General features: G+C 38.0%; 1 protein-coding gene across 1 annotated transcript in view; it reads left to right on the forward strand.

The window, feature by feature from the left end:
- PARVA (parvin alpha) overlaps nucleotides 1-14,566 on the forward strand; it is a gene marked incomplete at its 5' end in the record, with an annotated part of 63,754 nt that extends 49,188 nt beyond the window's left edge. Inside the window, 7 exons of the mRNA XM_080345750.1 lie at nucleotides 4,577-4,635; nucleotides 5,689-5,708; nucleotides 6,988-7,049; nucleotides 7,678-7,746; nucleotides 9,396-9,497; nucleotides 10,269-10,341; nucleotides 14,388-14,566. Coding sequence (XP_080201876.1) covers nucleotides 4,577-4,635; nucleotides 5,689-5,708; nucleotides 6,988-7,049; nucleotides 7,678-7,746; nucleotides 9,396-9,497; nucleotides 10,269-10,341; nucleotides 14,388-14,464 — 462 coding nt within the window. The 3' untranslated portion in view covers nucleotides 14,465-14,566. The remainder of the gene's footprint in view (nucleotides 1-4,576; nucleotides 4,636-5,688; nucleotides 5,709-6,987; nucleotides 7,050-7,677; nucleotides 7,747-9,395; nucleotides 9,498-10,268; nucleotides 10,342-14,387) is intronic.
- Nucleotides 14,567-14,988: the final 422 nt, after the last annotated feature.

Consider the following 14,988-nt stretch of genomic DNA (forward strand, 5'->3'; position numbering starts at 1 on the left):
TTTGTAATTTGGGGAGAAATCTGAAGGAGAGTCTCTGGTAGATGTGTCACTGACGCCTGATAATGACTCATAGACTCTCAGATTCTGCTTCATGGGCTTCTCTACAGACAGTGAAAGAGAGCCCCAGCAAATCTGCATTTATGTGTTTAAGGCAACATAACATAATTTTCAAGTACTTGCCCTTGGCTATTACAAATAAGTTAATTACACTGCTTTATCTCAAAGTTCTACCAAAACCAGTGTAAGAAGTCAGGAGTGCAGCAGTGAGGGCATCTTTGGGATGAGAAACTAAACCAGGAACAGAACATAGTCCTAAAATAAAGACCCAGATCTTGCATTCTACTGTCACTCCATACGTCCAGACAAAATTCCTGTTGAAATCAATGGATGTAATTGTACTCTTGTTTAATAGGCTAATGTAGTTCAACAGCAAATCCACTGAAGTCAGTACAGATAAACCAATTTAAAAACAATAAGCAGTGGGAGAATCTGGCTCACTGCTTTGCCTCTTAGCTACACAGCTGTAGCTCAGGCGCCAGAGAATTGCAGAGAAAGCAGTTGCACCAGAATAAAATCCAAGTAGTGTTGCAGAAGACTTCACCAGTCCTTGGTGAAAGCCAGTCAGTAGAACTCCAAGGCTATGCTGATTCCTATTAACAGAGGGCGGAGGCCAGTGTTCTTACTGTAATTGTGTTGGAGACATTTTTCATTTTTATTTTATGGTGAGTGGGTTTTTTATTTTTATTTTTTAAATCTGTCTTTCATGTCCTGTGGGATTGGTTCTGTATAAATCATCATGTACGCTTTGAACTCAGTGAAAGTTTTAATCAACAGTCAGCAGATCCTAAAGCCTAATTTAGTGTTCAAACTTGTGCGCCTCATGCTCCAAACCCTCATACAGTCTGTGAAGTAAGGTCATGCCTAGGGAAGCTTCACCAACTGTGTGGTAGCTACTTTAAAATTCTTCTCTAAACAGTTTGATAAAGAGAAAAGTAGAGAGAAAGAGAAGTAAAAGAACAAAGTACTTTTATAGGGTCTGTAATGAAGACTACTTTCATTCATGTCAAGATTCTGTTGGGTTTAGAAACACACAAAATGTGAGGGTTGCTCTGTTGGCTGGATGTAGTGTATTGAAATAGAAACAAAGATACTTCTGAAACAAAAAATGTGCTCATGCCCAACAGGTAATCAGCGCAGTTCTTATGAAAGCTTGTTTCCTTTGGCTGTTAGCAATGAGAGTAATACAAAATCTGGGGTTTAAGCTGATTTGGGAAAAAATGTGATAGTTGGGCCTTTTGTAGCTATTTTATTATATTATTTTCTTTTCCTTTCGTATTAATAGAATTAACTTTGAACAAAGCCCAGACTTTGTTTGATTGTTTCTACTGAAGCAAGTGAGAGCTTTTATGGAGGGCTGGATCTTGCCATAATTTTGCCCCTTTTAAAAAATTACTAATTTATGCCATCCACAAATGGTTAAATGACAGATTGTTTGTGTGCAAGAAATGTAAGTCAGAAAGTATGAGAATGGCTTCAGCCTGTTCTGAGCACTGGGTCAGCAATTCTTGGGTGCATAAACTCCTGTTAATCAAAATTAGGAAATGAATGAGATTAGAAAGTGTACATCACAAGCTTAGTCTAAGATCATCAGTCCCACTGCATGGGAAGGTCTGAAATGTTTCTGAGCAGCGTTGCCTCCATGTTCCCAAGAAGTCTTTTTTTGAACCTGTGACAAATGTGTTTGTTCTTTCAAGCTCCAGAATAGTTCTGCATTTTATTTTGGATCGAACAATTATAAAACATGATCCTCCAGATAAATGGGATAGCAACAATACATATGCAAAAGCCATTCAAATAGTGGGAAAGTTTTCAGAGTGGGACTTGGTGTGTGAAATTGAGCAGTTGGCCCTCGGTTGCATGGAACTGCTGGCATATAGCTGGTGTGAAGAAAGATGAAGAGACACTTTCAATTTCCGGACATATTACCCAAATTTCAGATGCATTTTTTTGGTCTAGGGGTAGTTTGCAATTTAAAATGATAAATGAATAGGAAGATCTTTCATGGCCTTTAGTGGAGTCTTTCAGCTGTGAGGGAAGAAAATGCCAAGGCTATCCAAATAACGTCTTCTGTGGTCACTGGAATGTATGTCCAGCTTTGCTTTTTAACGGGAAATCTTCATTCATACCTCATTTCTCAGTGACTTTCAAATAGTAGATGTTAATTTTTATATTTTGTTGTTTCAGTTACAGCCACTGTTGTCTTTAAGGAACATTGCTGGACAGTCTTTCAGTTCTCAGTAGCACTTAGTTGTATTTTCAGGAATATTGTGTCATTCTCTGTCTAGTATAAAGTAAACTTCACATCAGATGACATCAGTGTTAGGGTCAGTAGAGGTGGAGAGATTTTAAAGTGCAACACATGTATGGGAAGCAGCCATCACAGAGAAGATGCCTAGGCTAGTGTTTCTAAAGTCCCTCCTGATAGTTGCCATTGAGATTTTTTCAGCTTTTTTTTTACAAATCAAAAGCATAGGAAAGTCTGTCTTGACATGTGCTGGTCAAATAAGTGTCCAGCAGACTGATGTTGTATTTGGGCAGTGTGGAAATTCCATTAATTTTAGTGATCAGATGCCAGGCACAAAACTAGGGCTTGATGTCTTTTTTTGATCAACAATTGGATCAAGGTGCAGAATTCCTATTTAATTAATTGCAGTTTATGAAAAAGGGAAATGAGTTTTATATCTGTACTGGAATATGTTTTAGGCTATTTTTGCATGTTTGCAAAGGGAAGATAGACTATTAGAAGCATTTTTTTTCTCCTGTATCTCTGGACTGGGCACTGGGAAGTACAGTTGCCTTTGCTATGATGCTCACATTCTCTAGGAGACAAGAGTGATGGGGCTTTTGCTCCAGAAGGCATCACTGGCATGTCAGAGTCACCAGCAGGAGGAAATAAAGTTTCACCCTGAAGCAAAAATAACAATAAACAAAAATCCCAAACAGAGTGGAATTCTGACTTGAGGTAGCATGAACTAGGTTGTAACGTCAAATGCAAATTCTCGTTGCTGTCTGCACAAGCTGGAAGTGAAGTTAGCCCTCAATTATGTCATTTTTCTTCAGACCTTCAGGGTGTGTGACAGAAGATGTCTCGTCAGCTTTTCTGTGCCCCCTCTTTCAATATGTAACACACTGGACTCCACTCTGTCTTTCTAATGTTCAAAGGTCCTCCTTGAATGCATTTTTAATGGTGTGCAAGATATTTAGTAACAGGGCTTTAAAAAATAGAATGGTAGACCCCTGAAACTATAATGTAGCTAAAAGGACAGTTCATATTCCCCCAAGTGCCGGTCTGGAGTGACCCAGAGGGTGCCGTGTGTTGCTTTGTTGCAGAAAGTTTGATCCTCATATGTTTGAGTAATGCAGTATAGGAGTAATAGACTCAAGCCTGGCCGAATCCTCAGCACATCAGACACCAAGAACTGCTTCAGGGAGCCGTGTGCTGCCTTCTCCAAGGCAGGGAAGAGCAGCAGCCGCAGTTCACATGCCATGAGGGACTTTTACAAAAGGTTATTCTCTCATTTTCTCCACACAGAAGGCAAGTCTAAGACTAGCATAAATTTATTTTTCTCATTTCCTTGTATGACAGGGAGGGAAGAATCATGAATAATTGCCTAATGTCTAGACTTTACATGCAGTCGTCAGCATTTGCCTGACTTTTCTTTCTGTATTGCAAAATTTTACTAATTCCAGGGAATAGAATTAACAGAGAGAACACAAAGAGAGGCAAAACATATGTGCGGTATTTACACCGCCACCAGATGACTGTGATCAGCATCCTGGAAACAATGTCAGATTTTTAAACTCCTGCATTTTCCAACTGACTCAAATAGCAACCATTTGAGTTGGCTTCTGCCATTTTGTGTACAGCTTCGAGACACGGGCCACTCACCGCCATGTACAAAAGGCTCTTTGCATCTGAAGAACATTGGAGTCATTGCATATATTAACACTGAGATGACTAGGGTCTGTGAATGGATTATCCTCCAGTTTGATTTTCCATCACAAGCAAATGGAGCTCTTTGTATGCAGAGAAGTCAGAAAAGGAAAACACTGAGAAAATAAAATGTATATGAACAGAGCAGAAATAACAGATAGCCTGGGAGCAAGATTTTTGCAAAAGAGAAGCATGAGCACCATCTGCCAAAGCTGCTCATTGAAATACAAGGCTTAATTCAACTCACCTAGATACACCTCTACTAAAATACTTACATATGTGTTTAGGTGTTTCAAATGTCTTGCTGAATTGGGGCCTTTAAAAGAAAAGTGAATTAAGAACAATGGAGAAAGGAAAAGAAATACTTCCTTCTACAGGTGGAGTTTCAAGTTTCCTGTTAAAGTACAAAAGAGTTTTCTGAAATACTTACAAGCTGAAATAATATATTACTATAAGTTTGTTTAAAAATTCTTATTTTCAGGTTTCTTATCTAATTATGTTTGTGGATCACAAATAAATATTTTACTGTACCCTAAGCATTAAGCTTTACTAAGAAAAATGTCATTTTTTTATTTTTTCCAGAAACGAGAAGGAATCCTCCAGTCTCGACAAATCCAAGAGGAAATAACTGGTAACACTGAGTATGTCAACACCACTTTTGCCAACAGTTCAGTAATTGAACACAGATGTGTCTCAGAAATTGAAACATTTGCTGATATTTAGATTTTGGTATTGGGGTTCCAGGGAAGATGATGCATCAGCCAGTGACTGTATTTTAGCCTTTTCAAGAGCTGAAAACATGCATCTAAAAATACAAAAGGGTGAGGAAATACAGAGCTGGGAAACCAAAAGCAGGAGACCAGGATAAAACAGAAGACGGAGTGAAGATATACAAAATCTCTATTTTGTATTTGTCTACTATTAATTTATTTCTGTTTTTATTAGATTTCTTATTTTAGTCAAATGTCCTTCAAACAAACAAAAATATGCTTCATTCTTTTATGTTGCTATTTATTTGATAGAGAGCTAGTTTTTTTCAAAAAGGAATGTGATATGACTATTTTTAGGTGTTTGGACTTTGGGGATGTAAAATGATGGTAGTAATTCCTGTACATGTCATCTCAATGAACAATTTATGACAGAAAAATTATTCCAAACCAACAGAGAGCAATAATAGAATATCCTAGTTTCCAATAGAATGGAGAGGAGCCTGACCTATTATTGACTTCTTAATCTTTGTGTGTTTGTTTACCTTTAATAATTACATGAGGGATCAACTGGAGCAAAATGCTGCAGTTCTTAGGAACCCAGTCATAGCACTGTTTTGGCTGGAATTATATTGTAGTTGATGTGGTAAATGCATCTTTAAAAGCAAAGGGAAAAGTTTTCACAAAATCGACGTGAAAAAGCCGCCTTCACTCAGGCAACGTGTGTTGGTTTGGCTCAATAGCAGGAAGTCTGAGATCTGGCCTCCCATGAGACTTTAGTGAAGGCAGGAGATGATCTACTGATGGACTCCAGACTAATCCAGATTCTCAGCTGAGTAACTTGATTAAGGTTTTCTTAATTGTATGGATCTACTGCACTTTTCACCAAGCTAAAGATCTGGCCATGTATGCTATTTTCTTTTGTAGCACAACGTCTGCAAGTGAATTATGTGTAACTTTGTTGTGTTTTGTTTTGTTTTTTTATAGGGCATTATCAGGAAGGCATGGTAAGTTAATTTAATTATTATCTTTTTCTTGAGGCAGCCCAAGTAAACATTAGTTCTGCAGTGGGTGGTGACTTTGATCAAATTGCAAGGAAGTAGAAGATTTCAAGTTGTCCTGGCAAATACGTAAATATATGCACCGCAGGCTATTGTGGCAGTTAAGGAAAGCAGCATTAAAATCAGTTTGACCATCTTTAAAACACTTTTCATTGCTTTTCAGCACATGTTAATTTGCAGGTGCTTTGTGGTCTAACCTCCAGAACATTACTGTAATAGTATTAATGGTCATAAGTTGCCAGCATAATATGGAATGATGCCCTATCATAAAGCTGCTGGTGAATTTGCTGGTGTTCTTGCATACATTACCTACGTACACTTTAATGACTTTGAGTCATTATTCAGCAGGCCTAAACAGCATGCAAGTTCCTGTGCCTTGTATGTCTTACTGCTGGTATTGAGACTGGCCAGCAGAAAACACTCATCTGAAGAGCTCAGGTGGATCCCACCCAGAATTTAGCATTTGCTTCTTGTGTTATTTCAGTGGCTGCCTCACAGCTGATTTAACAGGCTACATGCACGACCTGTTTCCCCACGATATCTCTGAGCAGTCTTAGTTTGTATAAAGTCTGCCTTTGCATTTGTTGAAGAATATGAATGCAGCTTTTTGTGGAGTCATTCACTATCATTCAGGTGATTGTCAAAATGGAAATTGCTCAGAAAAGGCTCTGGTGCCTTTTTTTTTCCTGTTTCCTTCAGAAGGTGACTACAGGAGCACTCCAGTCATGCTACCCTAGGTTGCCCGTCCTGCTGATAAAGTCCTAAACTGCAAATCAAAATGGCCCAGAAACATCCATACAAAGAATTGTGTTGCAGCTGTGTAATCATAAGCTTGCTCGAGGTGGTTAATAGTATACCACACTACCATGCATCAGTGGCCCATGGGGAAAATCTTCCTCTGCAGATGTAGTGACTCTAGATGTAAACTCACATTCTTCCAAACAAAATTATTTGGTTACTCAGCTCCTGATATCTGGCTGTTTGTTATTGGGTAATCCAAATCATACTTGAAAATGATGCTTTTTGTAAATAATAGACAGTAAGTTACTAGCAGCTTCTAGAAAGAGAGCAGTGTGCAAAATACACGGTACTTGGAATACAAAGAGACGATATTGAAACCTTTTGCTGAGTGTGTTGTCTTAAGTGAGTATGTGCCTTAGTAAGTGTTTATTCTGCATTTGGACAACTGCTGCTCAGTCTGTTAACATCTCTGAATGTTTTTCAGAAAGAGATGCATTTGATACTTTATTTGACCATGCTCCAGACAAACTCAATGTGGTGAAAAAGGTTGGAAGGTTTTTATTTTAAAAGTACATAAGGTGTGCATGTGCGTGCTTGTATGTATCTGTTTGTACATGTGTCATGAGTGTATATGTATATATATAATTGGCATAGTTTGCATACATTAAATACAATTAGGCTTTATGCTTAAACAAATATGCAAATTAATTATTGTAATGTTACTTTTTATTCATATTTAGCAGCATGAACTTAACTTTGGAACACAGAACAACATGCAACTATTAAAGTTCCCATGAAAAAGTAGTTCTCACAAAGTGTATGGAAGCCAGCTGGTAGCTTGAGTGTACTGATGCCAAAGAGGTATCTAGTTCACAACTGCCAGGGGTCTGACCTAGGCTAGTTTGGCTGCTGTCAGATTTGAGTGGAGTCGTTACCCACTTCCCTATAGTCTGCTACAAGTTTTTTTAAGAATTAATATATTTTAACAGTGTATTTTTATTTATGTACATCATGTTCATTTTATTTCTATTCTTCATATTCTTCATCCTCGGGGGGTGAAGTGTGTTGCAGTCTCCTGACTCATGCAGTTTCTCTTCTGAGTGAAGTTCATGCTGCATGCACTGAACATGCTGCCCTGCTGAATAAGCCTTCACTACATTGTTTCATATTTCAGACTCTCATCACCTTTGTGAACAAGCATCTGAATAAATTGAATTTGGAGGTTACTGAGCTGGAGACTCAGGTAGGATTTTACAGCCTTTCTTAAAAGGGAGGGATAGTCGCACTGTATTATGCACTATGCCCCCAACTTTATCCAGAAATTTTGTTGAATTATTATTGATTGAGTTCCAATATGTTATTTCACTGGGAAACCCTTCAACTCTAAACATGTTTGTATGGAGAATACCCTTAGCGGTTAAGCAGAGAAATCATGAGGGCAGCTAAATTTCTCTGAAACAGTTTTGTACTTCCATTAGCATAAAAATTAATTAACAGATGCTACCTCTTGGACTCTGCCAAGTGCTGTAAGCAGAACCTGTGCTTGTTTTGGTCAGGAAGGAACTCTGTCCGCTTGGTTTGATCCAATGTCAAGCTGAACAGTTGTTTCCTGTCTACCTTTACACAAGCGCATAATCGCATGGGATTACAATGACTCTATTCAGCGAGGTACGGTCTTGAGACTAGAGCTACTCAAGTGTGCAGGCAGCTGTACAGTTGGGCTGCAGGCTTGATTGCACCACAGAAATAATGTGGTACATGGTCTTTCTTGTTCTCAGCTGCTAAATTGGCTGGACAAAAACAAAAAGAGAAGCTTAATCCTGCTGTATTAATACCTCCCCATGCGAACAATTGCAGCGGTTATCATACCAAAATTACAAGGTCAGGCAGGCAGGATGGTATCTGCGCTATCAAAAAAAAAACCCTGTGTCTTCAGGACAGGTTTTATTTTATGTCTTGATTCATGTTATTAAGAATCTCTAGTTTATTTAAATAGTTATCAATCTGATAGAGATTTTTCGAAGGTAAAATTAAGATTTAGATGAAAATGATGTGTAAGGGCTTTCACAAAGGTGTTCTCTATGCCTGCTTATTGCATTGTTTACTTTTGGAAGAAATATATTATTCAAATGTACTTAGAAACACCTTAAGCATTTATTTGGAAAGGTATTCCCTAAGATGAGAGACTGTATTTCTGTCACTTGAAAGAAAGCTATCTACCTCACGAGGGTGATGGGTTGCTGAAGATAATCCATTTTGATTGCGAGGATATCTCAGGGCACTGATAGACCTGATGCCACAGGGGCACGAGTGAGAGGCCTTTAACAAAATCTTATGGATATTGCTAGGGTTTTTTTTAGATAGAAATGAACACATATCATGGCAGATAGAGATCTTCCATCTGTAATTATGTACACTTAAAATCAGATTGACTCAAACTTTCACAAGGTGGACAAAGATGATTGTTTGTTCTGTTAGTTCCTCCCATATACTGAATTTCAGTGCAGTCATGAGATTGGACCTTCATTCTGCTTTTCTCTGCTCAGGCAATGCATGCCATTTGAGGGCTTGAAAGGTGGCTGTTCAATTCCCCACAACTGCTAGAATAAAAAGCAAAGGCATGGATCAAAGCCACTGACCACCTCACTTCCCAGGAGCCATATTCTGAATGTATATTTTAGCATTAGGACAGTTTTGGAGGAGACATAACAGAATGTGCTAACTAAATAAAAGGAATCAAAGAAGTGAGATGAGGTCTTTTAGTTGCAATTTAAAATATTTGTATTAGTAGCTTGTTGGCAGTTCTGCATTAGAAGATATATATCTTGTCCATTAAGCAAAGCAATGAGTTATTATTCAGAAAATGTACTGAGAAATGCCTTTTTTTTACAGTTTGCAGATGGTGTGTACTTAGTCCTGCTAATGGGTCTCCTAGAAGGCTATTTTGTTCCTCTACACAGCTTTTTCTTGACTCCTGATAGTTTTGAACAAAAGGTAATTAGATTTCATTTTTCTGTAAAAAACAAATAAATAAACATGTCTAATAGTACAGGAATGACACAAACATTTCCACATAAGCTTAGTGTAAATAGCTGAAATCAAGACAGGACTGTACTAGTAACCATTTCTAAGCATTTTTAGGATCTCAGTATTAATGTTTATCTGGAATAAAAGGCAAAATTATATTAATGATGGGGTGGTTAGGAAGTATTAACTGATTTTGGCAGCCATTGTGTGATGCTGTCATTGAACCAGACTTACTGTTCATTAAGTGTATAAAGAATTATACACATGAATTGATGAAAGAACTGACTTTTTGTGTCCAAAATCCAATAATTTAACGTTTGAAAGGTTTCATGGGTTTTGGAAGCATAAAGTAATTTGTGTACTATTTATCATTTTAAGAAAAACCACTACCAGGCACATAGTGTCTATTGTTATTCAGGCAATTCAGCTTTCTGTTCCAGACAAGAGCACTTTATCCCATTGGGTTCCAATTTTTAAACTTGTGGGAGGTAGGCACCATCACCACCCAGGAAAAACAATGGATTATCTGGATTCCATGGACCAGATCTTTCATTGATACATGGAGCCCTGACTGGTTTTTATGTCTGAGAATCGGAGTCTGCAGCTTTAAATACATCTTGTTTTGACCATTTATATAGTATTTATTATTTTTATATATTTATTATTTTTATATATTTTATATATAATATTTATACTGTATATAGTTCACAATAATTAGTGCCTTTATTATATTACTAGGTCCTCAATGTATCCTTTGCATTTGAGCTCATGCAGGATGGTGGATTGGAAAAACCAAAGCCAAGACCAGAAGGTATCTATTCTACTTTTTGCTGTCTCCTTAAAAATCTGTGTTGGATCCAGATCTTATCTCACAAGATTATGGTATAGCTAAATGAAGGTTCAATGTTAATCCCAGAGTGAAAGGCAAGACACATTTTGAAGTTCTCAGGTAGCTCTGTATTTTAAATTGTTGATAGATACATGAGCCATCGGTGTGCCCAGGTAGCCAAGAAGGCCAATGGTATCTTGTCCTGTATCAAAAATAGCGTGGTCAGCAGTACAAGGGAAGTGATCCTTCCCCTGTACTCTGCATTGGTGAGGCCACACCTGGAGTACTGTGTTCAGTTCTGGGCCCCTTAGTTCAGGAAAGACATTGAAGTGCTGGAGCGGGTCCAGAGAAGAGCAACGTGACTGGTGAAGGGACTTGAACATAAGAGCTATGGGGAGAGGCTGAGGGAGCTGGGGTTGTTTAGTCTGGAGAAGAGGAGGCTTAGAGGTGACCTCATCACTCTCTATAACTACCTGAAGGGAAGCTCTAGCCAGGTGGGGATTGGTCTCTTCTCCCAGACAGTCAGCAATAGGACAGGGGGGCATGGGCTTAAACTCTGCCAGGGGAAATTTAGGCTGGGTATTAGAAAGAAATTATTTACAGAGAGAGTGGTCAGGCATTGGAATGGCTGCCCAGGGAGGTGGTGGACTCACTGTCCCTGGAGGTTTTTAAACTGAGATTGGACATGGCCCTTAGTGCCATGATCTAATAAATGGACTGGAGTTGGACCAAGGGTTGGACTCGATGATCTCTGAGGTGTTTTCCAACCCAGTCGATTCTGTGATTCTGTGATTTTTTTCAAATGTTGCAAGACTTCCTTTCGTGAATGGCCACAGTAGGATTTGTGTGACCAAATATATGCAGTAATACTCAGATATTCACTGAGAGAAAAATAACACAGTTGTGAATGATGTCACTGGCAGATAAGAATTGCTCCAGTTGCTCCATCTTCCCCCATCCCACGTCATCATACTAAACCTCAAGTATTCCAGTGTAATTTACAAGATTTTCACAAAAGAGGTGGATGTTGTGAGAGAAGAATTTCAAATGTTCACATAAATGCCTTTGAATGCAGGATGTAATCATGAGTATTAAAATTAGATTTAGAGCTGAAAACTGAAAGTAAAAATATGTCTTCAGGACAGAGAAAGATTTTGCTGCCGATTTTAGCAGGACCAGGATTCCACTTATCTGCTTCTATAAATACAGAGTTTTCATCCAGCTTTTCGGTCTGGATATAGGGCCCTCAATTCACCATGTTATAGGGTACTCTCATGATTCCTCCCATGAGAAAAGTTACCACTTTTTACCATTCAGAAGCTGGACATGCAGCTTCTACTCCACTCTTCCCAACAGGGGTGGGAGCTGGGTCTGCTGGTTACCTACCATAATAATCAAAATATTTTCAAGACCCATTGTAGATTCACGGTGTATGGTGCACGCAGTCTTTTCCTGCTGTAGTATTGGATTGTCATTCCCTGAGGAGTTGATACAAGCTCATGCTCAGAGTTTTCCTTCTAATAGTAAGGGCTCCCTGGAGATTCAGGCACACATCACTGAATCCATTTCTGCTCCATTCTGCTTATTTTCCATCTCTCCGAGCTTCCAGGTCATAACAGCAATAGACATATGCACTCACACAAAAAAATATGTCTTGGGACTGAGCCTGTGCTGCCTATGCATTTCATCTGGGCCCACCAAGCCTATTTTTTTCACTTCTTTTGATTGCTTGAACTTTTATCCATAATCATGCTTCACTAAACCAGTGGTGACTGTGTCACAAACTTTTATGTTTGAAATAGTCAAAGGGAGAAGGGGCAAATAGTGAAATCTAGAGATCCAAGGAAAACAGAGAGTATCTGTGATCCCCTACTCCCCATGGAGGTTTAAAATTCTTATGGCATTTAATTTTTCAGGTATTTATTGCTCTAGGGGACAGCTAATTTTTCCAGTATAAATCAAACCGTAAGGATATTTCAGCGCATATATAAGACGTTTCTTGTGCAATTATTGAAATGCTTAATATGAAACTTCCTGCCCAATGTGAATGGAAAAACACATCTGTTTTATGTGTTGTTACATTGGGCACAATGCCCGTGCTTAAAATTTCCAGTGAGCAAAACAGTATTGAAAAGGATCTTACCCTAAATGTGTATACTAAATACTCTTTACATTCCTACACTGTTTCTTTGAGGTTCTTGAGGAAAAAATATGCTGAAAAGTGCTTTAGAATATGAAAAACATATTTAGTGGAAAAAAGAATGCAGTTAAATAGATGAGTATGAAACCCAATGATTTTTATGGGGTCAACAGTTTATTTGGGTTATTTGCAATATTATTGAAAAGGTATTAAAAAGCTTTCCGTGACCTTTACTTTAAAAATGGCTGGAACATCAGTATATACGGAGTCTATAACGAATTAATTTGCAGTCTGAGCTTTTTCATATTGCTTCTTGAAATGCATATGTCAAAGCCAAACTCAAGTTTCTCTTTTTGAAAATTGCGACCAGTAAATTGTTATGCATGTTAGTCAAACACATGTAGCAATGGAAATAACTCGTCTTTCCCTGGGAACGTGCTTCTTTTCTGTTTGGACCTTTCTGTGGAATTCCGCTGTGGTGGTGGAGTTCTGTGGAAACTTTGTGAAGACCTGTCAGAGCTGCCTCTTTATTCATGTGAAGTTCTGTGTTAGGAAATGACAGTGTTGTGCAGCTTGTTGCTGGCCTGAAAGGGGAAGCTTCCCAAGTTATATGCAAACAGTACTGCAGAGTGTAACACGATGTTGTGGGAGCAATGTACCCTTCCTGTAGCTTTTGGCATTTTCTCTTTGTTTAATAACAAGCATTTTTGATCTGTTTTATTAAGAGCCAGAAAACTATGTGGCCGTGGTTTCATGACCATGCATAGGCTCAGCATAAAATCTACATTTAGGTGTTTTCACTCTTAAAATTTTGCGTAATTTGAGGCACCACGCGTAGGTTCAATTGGATTCATTCTTCGAAGTATAATCCCTTCACAATCTATGAGAAACGTCAGTGTAGATAAACACAGATGGCAAAACTGATGATTACATACACAATTTCCTAGGCTTACTTGGAGGTTTTGAAGACAATGGGAATATGCAGACCATCTGCTTTACACCCTTGTGGCCAATTCCAAGAAGCAAAGCTAGGAGATGGAGTTCCTATACAGTCAGCAGAAAGAGATAGGACAATTCTAATCCTATTCTATTCTGTTCTGTTCTTTCTGAGGGCAATTCTGGGTCCTTATTTGAGACTGAATATTCCTTGAAGCAGTCGTGTAGACTGCTGCAGTAGTACTTGTCAGTTTGTTTTATAGATTTCTTGTGAAATAATATTGACTTTCTCAACAGCTTCTCTTAGAAACAGCAGGTATTCATTAGCTTTTTGTTTTGTATCAATCCCTTCTTTTAGATGTTGAGTTTCTAAGGACTCATGCAGCCATGTACATCAGCTACCCCAAAGCATTTTCAGGAGTGCCTTCAAGGGGCACTTGTATACCTAGCTTCTTTAGATCTTGAGAAAATTTATACTTGCCTCTAGCTTTCTTGCTGAAATCAGGCCTAATGAAGGATGTTGCAGCACAGAATGGGCTGAGTTCTGCAATCCTTACGTAAGAGCAGAGTTCCCTTGGTTCCTGCATGATGATTTTTTTCAAAATCATTACTTTTTGGCCACAACCAAGTGAAGATTCAGTCATAGTAATATATGTCATCCTAAGCACAATTTGTCTCATGGGCATCTAAACCTTGGTTACATTTCTACATCAGCACCAGTAGCCATTTCTTTCCATAACTAAAAGTGGTTGAAAGAACATTTTTTGTGTTGCCAGTTTAAAAACTGTGCTTTATTTATATTTCTACTCTGTTCTCAGTATCTTTGGGATTTGAATGTTCATGGATATAGATCTGAGCAAGGAAAGGGAGTAGAAAATAGGCACTTTTTCAGAAAACGTTTTGAGCTAATGAATTTACTAATGTTTTTTCCTCTTGTCTTTTTTTTTTCTAGATATTGTAAATTGTGACTTGAAGTCTACACTGAGAGTACTGTACAATTTGTTTACCAAATACAGGAATGTGGAATGAAGAGTTGACTTGGGACATAAAGGAGTGTTAACAAAGAAAGCATCATAAATAGCATATTTTTCATCGGTATTCCTCTGCAGCTTTATCCTGAAAGGAACTAAACCATTTATCTGATGAATTTTTAATTGATTATTCTTGCACTGCTATTTTCATAGTAGATTTAAAACTAATATAAATTATGAAGAAAAAGGTTTGGCAGAAGGTATTAGGGAATTTTCTGTGAGAATTCATGTCTCAGTAATGACTGTTCTCACACTCTTTTGTAGTAGGTGAAGCAAGAATGAAAAAAAGATTTACCTTCAATTGAAATCAGCCTTTGAAGCCGATCATAGGAAGATTCGGCGCTGAGTATCTATTTAAATGTTTTTTATACATATATTTTCTAATATAGGTATTTTCAACCCATGATAAGGTGATTGCATTCTAATTATCAGAAATGTGCATGGGGAGAAACAGTAAAATACTCTTGTTCACTTCTCAGCTCAAAAGAAGAAACTTTCTCAAGCACTTAACTCGATGAATTT

Source organism: Nesoenas mayeri, assembly GCF_963082525.1.
Source record: "Nesoenas mayeri genome assembly, chromosome: 5".
Taxonomy (NCBI): domain Eukaryota; kingdom Metazoa; phylum Chordata; class Aves; order Columbiformes; family Columbidae; genus Nesoenas; species Nesoenas mayeri.